General features: G+C 48.1%; 1 protein-coding gene across 1 annotated transcript in view; it reads right to left on the bottom strand.

Annotated features, from left to right (window-relative positions):
* utp6 (UTP6 small subunit processome component) overlaps positions 1-15,426 on the bottom strand; it is a 52,763-nt gene extending 37,337 nt beyond the window's left edge. Inside the window, exon 1 of the mRNA XM_038777894.1 lies at positions 15,316-15,426. Coding sequence (XP_038633822.1) covers positions 15,316-15,426 — 111 coding nt within the window. The remainder of the gene's footprint in view (positions 1-15,315) is intronic.

The following is a 15,426-nucleotide window of genomic DNA, read 5'->3' as shown; positions in this document are numbered from 1 at the left end:
CCCCCCGCTCAGCGCTCTCATTCTCTGAAGTTGTTCCAACTCCGGGAGCCGCAGCTCCAACCGGCGCTGCACCAACTCGGCCATCGCGCATGGACTCTGCTTCCGGTCCGCCTCACACACCGTCCCCAACCCGCTTCCGGTCCGCCACAACCACTGTCCCCAACCCGCTTCCGGTCCGACTCAAACACCGCCCCCAACCCGCTTCCGGTCCGCCACAACCGCTGTCCCCAACCCGCTTCCAGTCCGCCACAACCACTGTCCCCAGCCCGATTCCAGTCCGCCACAATCACTGTCCCCAACCCGCTTCCGGTCCGCCTCACACGCTGTCCCCAACCCGCGTCCGGTCCGACACAAACACGTCCCCAAACCGCTTCCGGTCCGCCTCAGACGCTGTCCCCAACCCGCGTCCGGTCCGCCTCACACACTGTCCCCAACCCGCTTCCGGTCCGTCTCACCCACTGTCCCAACCCGCTTACGGTCCGACTCAAACACCGTCCCCAACCCGCTTCCGGTCCGCCTCACCCACTGTCCCCAACCCGCATCCGGTCCGACTCAAACACCGTCCCCAATCCGCTTCCGGTCCGACTCATACACCGTCCCCAACCCGCTTCCGGTCCGCCCACATATCGGCTCCCCACACATGTCATATTGATGGCTGTGGGTTTATCATTTTGATTTGATTTATTGTCACATGTACCGAAGTTCAGTGAAAAGTATTTTTCTGCGGCCAAGGGAACGTATACAGTACGTACATAGTAGACAAAAGAATAATCAACAGAGAACATCGACAAACAGTGATTGGTTACAGTGCGGAACAAGGGGCCAAGCAAAGCAAATACATGAGCAAGAGCAGCATAGGGTGTTGTGAATAGTGTTCTTACTGGGAACAGATCAGTCCGAGGGGGAGTCGTTGAGGAGTCTGGTAGCTGTGGGGAAGAAGCTGTTCCTATGTCTGGATGTGCGAGTCTTCAGACTTCTGTACCTTCTGCCTGATGGAAGGGTCTGGAAGAAGGCAATGCCTGGGTGGGAGGGGTCTCTGATAATGCTGTCTGCCTTCCTGAGGCAACGGGAGGTGTAGACAGAATCAATGTGGGGGTGGCAAGATTGTGTGTGTTGGGCTGAGTTCACCACACTCTGAGGTTTCCTGCGGTCTTGGGCAGAGCAGTTGCCATACCAGGCTGTAATGCAGCCGGATAGGATGCTTTCTGTGGTGCATCTGTAAAAGTTGGTAAGGGTTAATGTGGACATGCCGAATTTCCTTAGTTTCCTGAGGAAGTACAGGCGCTGTTGTGCTTTCTTAGTCGTAGCGTCGACGTGGGTGGACCAGGACAGATTTTTGGTGATGGTGACCCCCAGGAACTTAAAGCTATCGACCATCTCCACTTCGGAGCCATTGCTGCAGACGGGAGTGTGTGTCGTGCTGCGCTTCCTGAAGTCGATGATCAGTTCCTTGGTCTTTCCGACATTTAGAGAGAGGTTATTTTCAGTGCACCATGCAATCAAGTGATCTATCGCCCCTCTTTAGTCTGACTCGTCGTCATTTGAGATGCGGCCCACCACAGTCGTATCATCTGCAAACTTACAGATTGAGTTGGAATTAAATCTTGCCACACAATTGTGAGTGTATAGGGAGTACAGTAGAGGACTGAGCACACATCCTTGCGGGGCCCCGGTGTTGAGGTCTATTGTGGAGGAGGTGCTGTTGCCGATCCTGGCAGATTGCGGTCTGTTGGTGAGGAAGTCGAGGATCCAGCTGCACAGGGAGGGGTCAAGTCCAAGATTGCAGAGTTTGGTTATTAGTCTTGTTGGGATAATGGTGTTGAAGGCGGAGCTGTAGTCGATGAACAGCAGTCTGATGGAGGTGTCCTTGTTGTCGAGGTGTTCGAGTGTTGATTCCAGAGCCAGGGAGACCGGTCAGAGTGTTACAGTGAGGGGTGTGGGGTATATCAGTGTTACAGTGAGGGGTGTGGGGTATATCAGAGTGTTACGGTGAGGGAGGTGGGGTATATCAGAGAGTTACAGTGAGGGGTGTGGGGTATATCAGTGTTACAGTGAGGGGTGTGGGATATATCAGTGTTACAGTGAGGGGTGTGGGGTATATCAGTGTTACAGTGAGGGGTGTGGGGTATATCAGTGTTACAGTGAGGGGTGTGGGGTATATCAGTGTTACAGTGAGGGGTGTGGGGTATATCAGTGTTACAGTGAGGGGTGTGGGGTATATCAGTGTTACAGTGAGGGGTGTGGGGTATATCAGTGTTACAGTGAGGGGTGTGGGGTATATCAGTGTTACAGTGAGGGGTGTGGGGTATATCAGTGTTACAGTGAGGGGTGTGGGGTATATCAGTGTTACAGTGAGGGGTGTGGGGTATATCAGAGTGTTACAGTGAGGGGTGTGGGGTATATCAGTGTTCACAGTGAGGGGTGTGGGGGTATATCAGTGTTACAGTGAGGGGTGTGGGGTATATCAGAATGTTACAGTGAGGGGTGTGGGGTATATCAGTGTTACAGTGAGGGGTGTGGGGTATATCAGTGTTACAGTGAGGGGTGTGGGGTATATCAGAGTGTTACAGTGAGGGGTGTGAGGATATCAGTGTTACAGTGAGGGGTGTGGGTTCTATCAGTGTTACAGTGAGGGGTGTGGGGTATATCAGTGTTACAGTGAGGGGTGTGGGGTATATCAGTGTTACAGTGAGGGGTGTGGGATATATCAGTGTTACAGTGAGGGGTGTGGGGTATATCAGAGTGTTACAGTGAGGGGTGTGGGGTATATCAGAGGTTACAGTGAGGGGTGTGGGTATATCAGTGTTACAGTGAGGGGTGTGGGGTATATCAGAGTGTTACAGTGAGGGAAGTGGGGTATATCAGTGTTACAGTGAGGGCTGTGGGGTATATCAGTGTTACAGTGAGGGGTGTGGGGTATATCAGAGCGTTGCAGTGAGGGGTATATCAGTGTTACAGTTAGGGGTGAGGGGTATATCAGTGTTACAGTGAGGGGTGTGGGGTATATCAGAGTGTCACAGTGAGGGGTGGGGTATATCAGAGTGTTACAGTGAGGGGTGTGGGGTATATCAGAGTGTTACAGTGAGGGGTGTGGGGTATATCAGTGTTACAGTGAGGGGTGTGGGGTATATCAGAGTGGTACAGTGAGGGGTATGTCAGAGTGTAACAGTGAGGGGTGTGGGGTATTTGAGAATGTTACAGTGATAGGTGTGGGGTGTATCAGAGTGTTACAGTGAGGGGTGTGGGGTATATCAGTGTTACATTGAGGTGTGTGGGGTATATCAGTGTTACAGTGAGGGGTGTAGGGTATATCAGAGTATTACAGTGAGGGAGGTGGGGTATATCAGAGTGTTACAATGAGGGGTGTGGAGTATATCAGAGTGTTACAGTGAGGGGTGTGGGGTATATCAGAGTGTTACAGTGAGGGGTTTCTGATATATCAGACAGTTACAGTGAGGGCTGTGAGGCATATCAGAGTGTTACAGTGAGGGGTGTGGGGCATATCGGAGTGTTACAGTGAGAGGTGTGGGGTACATCAGTGTTACAGTGAGGGGTGTGGGGTATATCAGAGTGTTACAGTGAGGGACGTGGGGTATATCAGAGTTACAGTGAGGGTGTGGGGTATATCAGAGTGTTACAGTGAGGGGTGTGGGGTATATCAGAGTTACAGTGAGGGGTGTGGGGTATATCAGAGTGTTACAGTGAGGGGGGTTGGGTATATCAGAGTGTTACAGTGAGGGGTGTGGGGTATATCAGAGTGTTACAGTGAGGGGTGTGGGGTATATCAGTGTTACAGTGAGGGGTGTGGGGTATATCAGTGTTACAGTGAGGGATGTGGGGTATATCAGTGTTACAGTGAGGGCTGTGGGGTACATCAGAGTGTTACAGTGAGGGTTGTGGGGTATATCAGTGTTACAGTGAGGTGTGTGGGGTATATCAGTGTCGCAGTGAGAGGTGTGGGGTATATCAGTGTTGCAGTGAGGGGTGTTGGGTATATCAGAGTGTTACAGTGAGGGGTGTGGGGTATATCCGAGTGTTACAGTGAGGGGTGTGGGGTATATCAGAGTTACAGTGAGGAATGTGGAGTATATCAGAGTGTAACAGTGGGGGGCGTGGGGTATATCAGAGTGTTACAGTGAGGGGTGTGGGGTATATCAGTGTTACAGTGAGGGGTGTGGGGCATATCAGTGTTACAGTGAGGGGTGGGGGGTATATCAGTGTTACAGTGAGGGCTGTGGGGTACATCAGAGTGTTACAGTGAGGGGTGTGGGGTATATCAGTGTTGCAGTGAGGGGTGTGGGGTATATCAGTGTTACAGTGAGGGGTGTGGGGTATATCAGAGTGTTACAGTGAGGGCTGTGGGGTATATCAGTGTTACAGTGAGGGGTGTGGGGTATATCAGAGTTACAGTGAGGGGTGTGGGGTATATCAGCGTGTTACAGTGAGGGGTGTGGGTATATCAGAGTGTTACAGTGAGGGGTGTGGGGTATATCAGAGTGTTACATTGAGGGCTGTGGGGTATATCAGTGTTACAGTGAGGGGTGTGGGGTATATCGGAGTGTTACAGTGAGGGTGTGGGGTATATCAGAGTGTTACAGTGAGAGGTGTGGGGTACATCAGTGTTACAGTTCGGGGTGTGGGGTATATCAGAGTTACAGTGAGGGGTGTGGGGTATATCAGAGTGTTACAGTGAGGGGGGTTGGGTATATCAGAGTGTTACAGTGAGGGGTGTGGTGTATATTAGAGTGTTACAGTGAGGGGTGTGGGGTATATCAGAGTGTTACAGTGAGGGGTGTGGGGTATATCAGTGTTACAGTGAGGGGTGTGGGGTATATCAGTGTTACAGTGAGGGATGTGGGGTATATCAGTGTTACAGTGAGGGCTGTGGGGTACATCAGAGTGTTACAGTGAGGGTTGTGGGGTATATCAGTGTTACAGTGAGGTGTGTGGGGTATATCAGTGTCGCAGTGAGAGGTGTGGGGTATATCAGTGTTGCAGTGAGGGGTGTTGGGTATATCAGAGTGTTACAGTGAGGGGTGTGGGGTATATCCGAGTGTTACAGTGAGGGGTGTGGGGTATATCAGAGTTACAGTGAGGAATGTGGAGTATATCAGAGTGTAACAGTGGGGGGCGTGGGGTATATCAGAGTGTTACAGTGAGGGGTGTGGGGTATATCAGTGTTACAGTGAGGGGTGTGGGGCATATCAGTGTTACAGTGAGGGGTGGGGGGTATATCAGTGTTACAGTGAGGGCTGTGGGGTACATCAGAGTGTTACAGTGAGGGGTGTGGGGTATATCAGTGTTGCAGTGAGGGGTGTGGGGTATATCAGTGTTACAGTGAGGGGTGTGGGGTATATCAGAGTGTTACAGTGAGGGCTGTGGGGTATATCAGTGTTACAGTGAGGGGTGTGGGGTATATCAGAGTTACAGTGAGGGGTGTGGGGTATATCAGCGTGTTACAGTGAGGGGTGTGGGTATATCAGAGTGTTACAGTGAGGGGTGTGGGGTATATCAGAGTGTTACATTGAGGGCTGTGGGGTATATCAGTGTTACAGTGAGGGGTGTGGGGTATATCGGAGTGTTACAGTGAGGGTGTGGGGTATATCAGAGTGTTACAGTGAGAGGTGTGGGGTACATCAGTGTTACAGTTCGGGGTGTGGGGTATATCAGAGTGTTACAGTGAGGGACGGGTATATCAGAGTTACAGTGAGGGATGTGGGGTATATCAGAGTGTTACAGTGAGGGATGTGGGGTATATCAGAGTGTTACAGCGAGGGATGTGGGGTATATCAGTGTTACAGTGAGGGGTGTGGGGTATATCAGTGTTACAGTGAGGGGTGTGGGGTATATCAGTGTTACAGTGAGGGGAGTGGGGTATATCAGAGTGTTACAGTGAGGTGTGTGGGGTATATCAGTGTTACAGTGAGGGGTGTGGGGTATATCAGAGTGTTACAGTGAGGGGTGTGGGGCATATCAGAGTTACAGTGAGGGGTGTGGGGTATATCAGAGTGTTACAGTGAGGGGTGTGGGTATATCAGAGTGTTACAGTGAGGGGTGTGGGGTATATCAGAGTGTTACAGTGAGGGGTGTGGGTATATCAGAGTGTTGCAGTGAGGGGTGTGGGGTATATCAGAGTGTTACAGTGAGGGGTGTGGGGTATATCAGAGTGTTACAGTGAAGGGTGTTGGGTATATCAGAGTGCTACAGTGAGGGGTGTGGGGTATATCAGTGTTACAGTGAGGGGTGTGGGGTATATCAGTGTTACAGTGAGGGGTGTGGGGTATATCAGTGTTACAGTGAGGGGTGTGGGGTATATCAGAGTGTTACAGTGAGTGGTATTGGGCAACAAGTTGGAACAGTGGTTAGCACTGTTGCTTCACGGTGCCAGGATCCCAGGTTCGATTCCCGGCTTGGGTCACTGTGTGTAGTCTGCATGTTCTCCCCGTGTCTGTGTGGGTTTCCTCCGGGTGCTCCGGTTTCCTCCCACAGTCTAGTGGAATGCAGGTTGTTCGACTGTTTATGTTGGTGTGAACGAGTTGGTGTGAGAGAGTTGGTGTGAGAGAGTTGGTGTGAGAGAGATGGTGTGAGTGAGATTGTGTGAGCGAGTTGGTGTGAGAGAGTTGGTGTGAGAGAGTTGGTGTGAGAGAGTTGGTGTGAGAGAGTTGGTGTGAGAGAGTTGGTGTGAGAGAGTTGGTGTGAGCCAGTTGGTGTGAGAGAGTTGGTGTGAGAGAGTTGGTGTGAGCGAGTTGGTGTGAGAGAGTTGGTGTGAGCGAGTTGGTGTGAGCGAGTTGGTGTGAGCGAGCTGGTGTGAGTGAGTTGGTGTGAGAGAGTTGGTGTGAGAGAGTTGGTGTGAGAGAGTTGGTGTGAGCGAGATGGTGTGAGAGAGTTGGTGTGAGCGAGATGGTGTGAGAGAGTTGGTGTGAGAGAGTTGGTGTGAGAGAGTTGGTGTGAGAGGGCTGGTGTGAGCGAGATGGTGTGAGAGAGTTGGTGTGAGAGAGTTGGTGTGAGAGAGTTGGTGTGAGGGAGTTGGTGTGAGCCAGTTGGTGTGAGCGAGATGGTGTGAGCGAATTGGTGTGAGCGAGATGGTGTGAGCGAGTTGGTGTGAGTGAGTTGGTGTGAGCGAGATGGTGTGAGCGAGTTGGTGTGAGCGAGATGGTGTGAGCGAGTTGGTGTGAGCGAGATGGTGTGAGAGAGTTGGTGTGAGAGAGTTGGTGTGAGCGAGTTGGTGTGAGAGAGTTGGTGTGAGCGAGTTGGTGTGAGCCAGTTGGTGTGAGAGAGTTGGTGTGAGAGAGTTGGTGTGAGAGAGTTGGTGTGAGCGAGATGGTGTGAGAGAGTTGGTGTGAGCCAGTTGGTGTGAGAGAGTTGGTGTGAGAGAGTTGGTGTGAGAGAGTTGGTGTGAGCGAGTTGGTGTGAGCCAGTTGGTGTGAGCGAGATGGTGTGAGAGAGTTGGTGTGAGAGAGTTGGTGTGAGAGAGTTGGTGTGAGAGAGTTGGTGTGAGCGAGTTGGTGTGAGCGAGATGGTGTGAGCCAGTTGGTGTGAGCGAGTTGGTGTGAGCGAGTTGGTGTGAGAGAGTTGGTGTGAGAGAGTTGGTGTGAGCGAGTTGGTGTGAGAGAGTTGGTGTGAGAGAGTTGGTGTGAGAGAGTTGGTGTGAGAGAGTTGGTGTGAGCGAGATGGTGTGAGCGAGTTGCTGTGAGCGAGATGGTGTGAGAGAGTTGGTGTGAGAGAGTTGGTGTGAGAGAGTTGGTGTGAGCGAGATGGTGTGAGCGAGTTGGTGTGAGCGAGCTGGTGTGAGCGAGTTGGTGTGAGCGAGATGGTGTGAGCGAGTTGGTGTGAGCGAGATGGTGTGAGCGAGTTGGTGTGAGCGAGTTGGTGTGAGAGAGTTGGTGTGAGCGAGTTGGTGTGAGAGAGTTGGTGTGAGAGAGTTGGTGTGAGCGAGTTGGTGTGAACGAGTTGGTGTGAGAGAGTTGGTGTGAGCCAGTTGGTGTGAGAGAGTTGGTGTGAGCGAGATGGTGTGAGAGAGTTGGTGTGAGAGAGTTGGTGTGAGCGAGATGGTGTGAGAGAGTTGGTGTGAGAGAGTTGGTGTGAGAGAGTTGGTGTGAGAGAGTTGGTGTGAGAGAGTTGGTGTGAGCGAGATGGTGTGAGAGAGTTGGTGTGAGCGAGTTGGTGTGAGAGTGTTGGTGTGAGCGAGATGGTGTGAGAGAGTTGGTGTGAGCGAGTTGGTGTGAGAGAGTTGGTGTGAGAGAGTTGGTGTGAGAGAGTTGGTGTGAGAGAGTTGGTGTGAGAGAGTTGGTGTGAGAGAGTTGGTGTGAGCGAGATGGTGTGAGAGAGTTGGTGTGAGAGAGTTGGTGTGAGCCAGTTGGTGTGAGCGAGTTGGTGTGAGAGAGTTGGTGTGAGAGAGTTGGTGTGAGAGAGTTGGTGTGAGAGAGTTGGTGTGAGCGAGTTGGTGTGAGCGAGATGGTGTGAGAGAGTTGGTGTGAGAGAGTTGGTGTGAGAGAGTTGGTGTGAGCGAGCTGGTGTGAGCCAGTTGGTGTGAGAGAGTTGGTGTGAGCGAGATGGTGTGAGCGAGTTGGTGTGAGAGAGTTGGTGTGAGAGAGTTGGTGTGAGAGAGTTGGTGTGAGCGAGTTGGTGTGAGAGAGTTGGTGTGAGAGAGTTGGTGTGAGCGAGCTGGTGTGAGAGAGTTGGTGTGAGCGAGTTGGTGTGAGAGAGTTGGTGTGAGCGAGTTGGTGTGAGAGAGTTGGTGTGAGCGAGTTGGTGTGAGCGAGATGGTGTGAGAGAGTTGGTGTGAGAGAGTTGGTGTGAGAGAGTTGGTGTGAGAGAGTTGGTGTGAGAGAGTTGGTGTGAGAGAGTTGGTGTGAGAGAGTTGGTGTGAGAGAGTTGGTGTGAGAGAGTTGGTGTGAGCGAGATGGTGTGAGAGTGTTGGTGTGAGCGAGTTGGTGTGAGCGAGTTGGTGTGAGAGAGTTGGTGTGAGAGAGTTGGTGTGAGAGAGTTGGTGTGAGAGAGTTGGTGTAAGAGAGTTGGTGTGAGAGAGTTGGTGTGAGAGAGTTGGTGTGAGCGAGATGGTGTGAGAGAGTTGGTGTGAGAGAGTTGGTGTGAGCGAGTTGGTGTGAGAGAGTTGGTGTGAGCGAGATGGTGTGAGAGAGTTGGTGTGAGAGAGTTGGTGTGAGAGAGTTGGTGTGAGAGAGTTGGTGTGAGCGAGATGGTGTGAGAGAGCTGGTGTGAGTGAGTTGGTGTGAGCGAGTTGGTGTGAGAGAGTTGGTGTGAGAGAGTTGGTGTGAGAGAGTTGGTGTGAGAGAGTTGGTGTGAGAGAGTTGGTGTGAGAGAGTTGGTGTGAGAGAGTTGGTGTGAGCGAGATGGTGTGAGAGAGTTGGTGTGAGAGAGTTGGTGTGAGCGAGTTGGTGTGAGAGAGTTGGTGTGAGAGAGTTGGTGTGAGAGAGTTGGTGTGAGAGAGTTGGTGTGAGAGAGTTGGTGTGAGAGAGTTGGTGTGAGAGAGTTGGTGTGAGAGAGTTGGTGTGAGCGAGTTGGTGTGAGCGAGCTGGTGTGAGCGAGTTGGTGTGAGCGAGATGGTGTGAGCGAGATGGTGTGAGAGAGTTGGTGTGAGCGAGCTGGTGTGAGCGAGATGGTGTGAGCGAGCTGGTGTGAGAGAGTTGGTGTGAGAGAGTTGGTGTGAGAGAGTTGGTGTGAGAGAGTTGGTGTGAGAGAGTTGGTGTGAGCGAGTTGGTAAATAGTCCAACTCGGGAAGGGGCCATACTGGACCTGGTATTGGGGAATGATCCCGGCCAGGTGGTTGAAGTTTCAGTCGGTGATTACTTTGGGAATAGCGATCACAATTCCGTAAGTTTTAGAATACTCATGGACAAGGACAAGAGGGGTCCAAAAGGAAGAGTGCTAAATTGGGGAAAGGCCAAGTATAACAAAATTCGGCAGGAGCTAGGGAATGTGGACTGGGAGCAGCTGTTTAAGGGTAAATCCACATTTGAAATCTGGGAGTCTTTTAAGGAAAGGTTGATTAGAGTGCAGGACAGACATGTCCCTGTGAAAATGAGGGATAGAAATGGCAAGATTAGGGAACCATGGATGACGGGTGGAATTGTGAGACTAGCTAAGATGAAAAAGGAAGCATACATAGGATCGAGGCGACTCAAAACTGATGAAGCTTTGGAGGAATATCGGGAAAGTAGGACAAATCTCAAACGCGCAATAAAGAGGGCTAAAAGGGGTCATGAAATATCTTTGGCTAACAGGGTTAAGGAAAATCCCAAAGCCTTTTATTCCTATATAAGGAGCAAGAGGGTAACTAGAGAAAGGATTAGCCCACTTAAAGACAAAAGAGGGAATTTATGCGTGGACTCAGAGGAAATGGGTGAGATTCTTAATGAGTACTTTGCATCGGTATTCACCAAGGAGAGGGACAGGATGGATGTTGAGGCCAGGGATGGTTGTTTAAATACTCTAGGTCAAGTTGTCATACGGAAGGGGGAAGTTTTGGGTATTCTAAAAGACATTAAGGTGGACAAGTCCCCAGGACCGGATGGGATCTATCCCAGGTTACTGAGGGAAGCGAGGGTCGAAATAGCTGGGGCCTTAACAGATATCTTTGCATCATCCTTGAGCACGGGTGAGGTCCCGGAGGACTGGAGAATTGCTAATGTTGTCCCTTTGTTTAAGAAAGGTAGCAGGGATAATCCAGGGAATTATAGACCTGTGAGCTTGACATCAGTGGTAGGCAAACTGTTGGAGAAGATACTGAGGGATAGGATCTATTCACATCTGGAAGAAAATAGACTTATCAGTGATAGGCAGCATGGTTTTGTGCAGGGAAGGTCATGTCTTACAAACCTAATAGAATTCTTTGAGGAAGTGACAAAGTTAATTGATGAGGGAAGGGCTGTAGATGTCATATATATGGACTTTAGTAAGGCGTTTGATAAGGTTTCCCATGGCAGGTTGATGGAAAAAGTGAAGTCGTATGGGGTTCAGGGTGTACTAGTTAGATGGATAAAGAACTGGCTGGGCAACAGGAGACAGAGAGTAGTGGTGGAAGGGAGTGTCTCAAAATGGAGAAAGGTGACGAGTGGTGTTCCACAGGGATCCGTGCTCGGATTGTACCCTGAAGGTGGCTACGCAGGTCGATAGAGTGGTCATGAAGGCATACAGCATGCTTGCCTTCATCGGACGGGGTATTGAGTACGAGAGTCGGCAGGTCATGTTACAGTTGTATAGGACTTTGGTTAGGCCACATTTGGAATACTGCGTGCAGTTCTGGTCGCCACATTACCAGAAAGATGTGGATGCCTTGGAGAGGGTGCAGAGGAGGTTCACCAGGATGTTGCCTGGTATGGAGGGTGCTAGCTATGAAGAAAGGTTGAGTAGATTAGGATTGTTTTCGTTGAAAAGACGGAGGTTGAGGGGGGACCTGATTGAGGTCTACAAAATTATGAGAGGTATGGACGGTGGATAGCAACAAGCTTTTTCCAAGAGTGGGGGTGTTAGTTACAAGGGGTCACGATTTCAAGGTGAGAGGGGGAAAGTTTAAGGGAGATGTGCGTGGAACGTTTTTACGCAGAGGGTGGTGGGTGCCTGGAACGCTTTACCAGCGGAGGTGGTAGAGGCGGGCACGATAGCATCATTTAAGATGCATCTAGACAGGTATATGAACGGGTGGGAACAGAGGGAAGTAGACCTTGGAAAATAGGCGACAGGTTTAGATAAAGGATCTGGATCGGCGCAGGCTGGGAGGGCCGAAGGGCCTGTTCCTGTGCTGTAATTTCCTTTGTTCTTTGTTCTCTGTTCCTTCCTTTCTCTTAGTTGCTGCCCAAGACATGGTTTACAAAATACATGGCAGATTGACTTTACTTGTGCAAAAAAGCATTAATTTTAATAGCATCCTACTATTTTGTGACGTGTCCCATCTAAAGACAAAAATGAGATGTCTAAATTTTAAAAGACGTCTTCATTTTAACTTTACGTGGTACAACATTTTTTTAAACCTGTTTTAACTTGTGTCCATTCGCAACAGTTCTTTAAACTCCTAACTGAGCAACTGTGTCACATTGGCTCGTCCAGCAACATGAATTTAAAAACAATTAAATGGTTGTAATCATAAATTCCAATGAAATAGTCTTGTGCTGAGGTCTTAACTTTTCCAGGAACCTTAAGGGATAATGATCTGTATATACAACTGAATTACGATCCAGACCTCAACAGTGGCTCAGATACTGGACCAAAACTACAAACCCCAATAGTTTATTTTATTTTGTAATCTTGTGTGGAAAGACTGATTGCATAAAAACAGGGTTTGGTTATTTTTAAAGCAAAACTTTATTATGAGACACAACATTACATTGATTTCAACCAAAACCGAAACAAGTAGCTACAATTACGCCAACACTGTCCTACCCCATATCTCCTTATCTCTCACCATTAAAGACTGACTTGCTCCTTATCCCTAAGATCTTAATCTTCTTACCTACTCAAGCGATTCCATGCGATTTTTCACAGTGCTCAGCAAAGGTTTATACCAACAAAAAGGAAGGACGGTAGAAAGAGGGAAAATCGACCGTGGATATCTAAGGAAATAAGGGAGAGTATCAAATTGAAGGAAAAAGCATATAAAGTGGCAAAGATTGCTGGGAGACTAGAGGACTGGGAAATCTTTAGGGGGCAACAGAAAGCTACTAAAAAAGCTATAAAGAAGAGTAAGATAGATTATGAGAGTAAACGTGCTCAGAATATAAAAACAGACAGTAGATGTTTTTACAAATATATAAAACAAAAAAGAGTGGCTAAGGTAAATATTGGTCCTTTAGAGGATGAGAAGGGAGTTTTAATAATGGGAGATGAGGAAATGGCTGAGGAACTGAACAGGTATTTTGGGTCGGTCTTCACAGTGGAAGACACAAATAAAATGCCAGCGACTGATAGAAATGAGGCTATAGCAGGTGAGGACCTTGAGAGGATTGTTATCACTAAGGAGGGAGTGATGGGCAAACTAATGGGGCTAAAGATAGACAAGTCTCCTGGCCCTGATGGAATGCATCCCAGAGTGCTAAACGAAATGGCTAGGGAAATTGCAAATGCACTAGTGATAATTTACCGAAATTCACTAGACTCTGGGGTGGTCCCGGTGGATTGGAAATTAGCAAACATGACACCACTGTTTAAAAAAGGAGGTAGGCAGAGAACAGGAAATTATAGGCCAGTGAGCTTAACTTCGGTAATAGGGAGGATGCTGGAATCTATCATCAAGGAAGAAATAGCGAGGCATCTGGATAGAAATTGTCCCATTGGGCAGACGCAGCATGGGTTCATAAAGCAGAAACTAGGGGACATAGCCTCAAAATAAGGGGAAGTAGATTTAGGACTGAGTTTAGGAGGAACTTCTTCACCCAAAGGGTTGTGAATCTATGGAATTCCTTGCCCAGTGAAGCAGTTGAGGCTCCTTCAATACATGTTTTTAAGGTAAAGATAGATAGTTTTTTGAATAATAAAGGGATTAAGGGTTATGGTGTTTGGGCCGGAAAGTGGAGCTGAGTCCACAAAAGATCAGCCATGATCTCATTGAATGGTGGAGCAGGCTCGAGGGGCCAGGTGGCCTACTCCTGCTCCTAGTTCTTATGTTCTTATGTACTCCACCTTGTTCACATGAGTAAACCGTATCCTCACAAATAAAATCCTTAAAACGTTCTGCGACCTGCTTGTGCACCAACGTCTGATCAGACTGTACACTGTGTCACCTCTTCCACTGGGACATTGCTTTTCCTCTAACTTTAATAAACCCCACTGGCTTATCCTGTTTTACTGAGTCTGTCTTCCCAGCACTTTTCTTTCTTCTTTCCTCTCTTTTTCCTTTCTGTCCTCTCTTTTTCTTCTGCCATTGCCAATCTCTCCTTTTTCTTCCTCTTCAAATCTCTTGAGTTCTATTTTTTCTGTTTTTCTTTTTCCTGCATTTATAATTGTTTCATTTGTTATTGAATTCGAGCTAATTCTAATGATTCAGACTGTGTCTGAAGCAAGTTTAAATATTGAGCTGTGGCTTCTACTATCTCTGCCTTCCTCGCCCCTTTAGATAAGATTAACTGCAACTTCTCTGTCAAGCCCAAAAGTTTTGTTTTAGTTTCCCTTTGTTAATCATCCTGAGTGATGCTTCCACACCCAGGAAAACGTTTGCAATTGAAACAGCCATCCCCAGTCACTCCCTATTTCAATTTCAAATCCTGAAAGAATGCAATTGTTCCACACACTCACTGTCTTCAAGTTCAATAACCCCAAGTAAAACAAGGGATTATATTTAAGATTCTCAGTAAAGAGGCCCCAATTTTATTATCCCGATCAGACTCCAAAGTGGCTTGGGTACTGGACCGAGACCTCAATATTTTATTTTATTTTGTAAGGCTGTGTCAAAAGAATGATTTTCTCCAGGAGTGATTGCATGAAAAAATAGGGTTTGGTTATTTTTAAAAACACAACTTTCTTATGAGGCACAATATTAAACTGATTTTAACTTCATACCCGAAATGAACAGTTATTAAACATTAACACTACTACTCTATTTCCCATTCAACAACAAGGGGAATCAAATGCAGCTCTCAATCCATCTTAAACATGAAAGGCCTAAAGTGATACTTGCATTCTAAAACAGATCCTGGGTCTTGTGAGACCCCCTTCAAATTCTCTCTAAATGTCTTCAAATGGCTGCTTTAACAGAATTGTTTCAGCCTTTTCCTTGTCTCCAGAAAAAGCTGCTCTGCTTTTTAACCAACGGTTCACATAAGAGTTGCCTGATCATGGATTACTTCTTTTCAGTTTACTCCCAACACACTAATCTTCTAATGCTTTCAAAATGGTTCTGTGCTCCTATGAGCTCCTCCCAAAACTGACCTCATCTCCTCTTCACTGCAAGCTGCAAATCATTAACTCACCAGGGACTTCCCCAGTCAAACCACACTAACCCCAGGCTTTAAATCCTTACATTGCCCACTACATTTAAAATCCAATTTCCTAAAGACTTCCAATTGTCACATCTGTCTCTGTAAGATTACTAACAAAGTGTTGTAGTGCCTGTATTAGACTTAAAATTTCTATTTTGATGGTAGAATATCTCTTCTGATGACTGTTTAGTTTTCTGTAAAAATATTCCCGTTTTTTTTGATTCCCTGGTCACCCTCCTGCAACAAAATTTCCCCATAACCTGAACTGTTTCTCATAGTTTGGCTCAAATAGCTCCTTCAGGCGTCTTCCGTGGTCCTGCCAATTTTGGCTGAACACAACCAAATCATTGTCGATATAAACTGTGCAGTGAATCAAACCTTGAATCACCTTGTTTGTAAGTCTTTTAAACATCAGAGGTGCAGTCTTTATGCCAACATTCACTACTCTGAACTGATAGAGTTCACTGGGTGTCACCAAGACAGAGATCTCCTTTGCCAT

This window comes from Scyliorhinus canicula, chromosome 18, assembly GCF_902713615.1.
Source record: "Scyliorhinus canicula chromosome 18, sScyCan1.1, whole genome shotgun sequence".
NCBI lineage: Eukaryota > Metazoa > Chordata > Chondrichthyes > Carcharhiniformes > Scyliorhinidae > Scyliorhinus > Scyliorhinus canicula.
The sequence above is the reverse complement of the archived record's forward strand: the minus strand, read 5'-3'. Positions and strand labels throughout refer to the sequence as shown.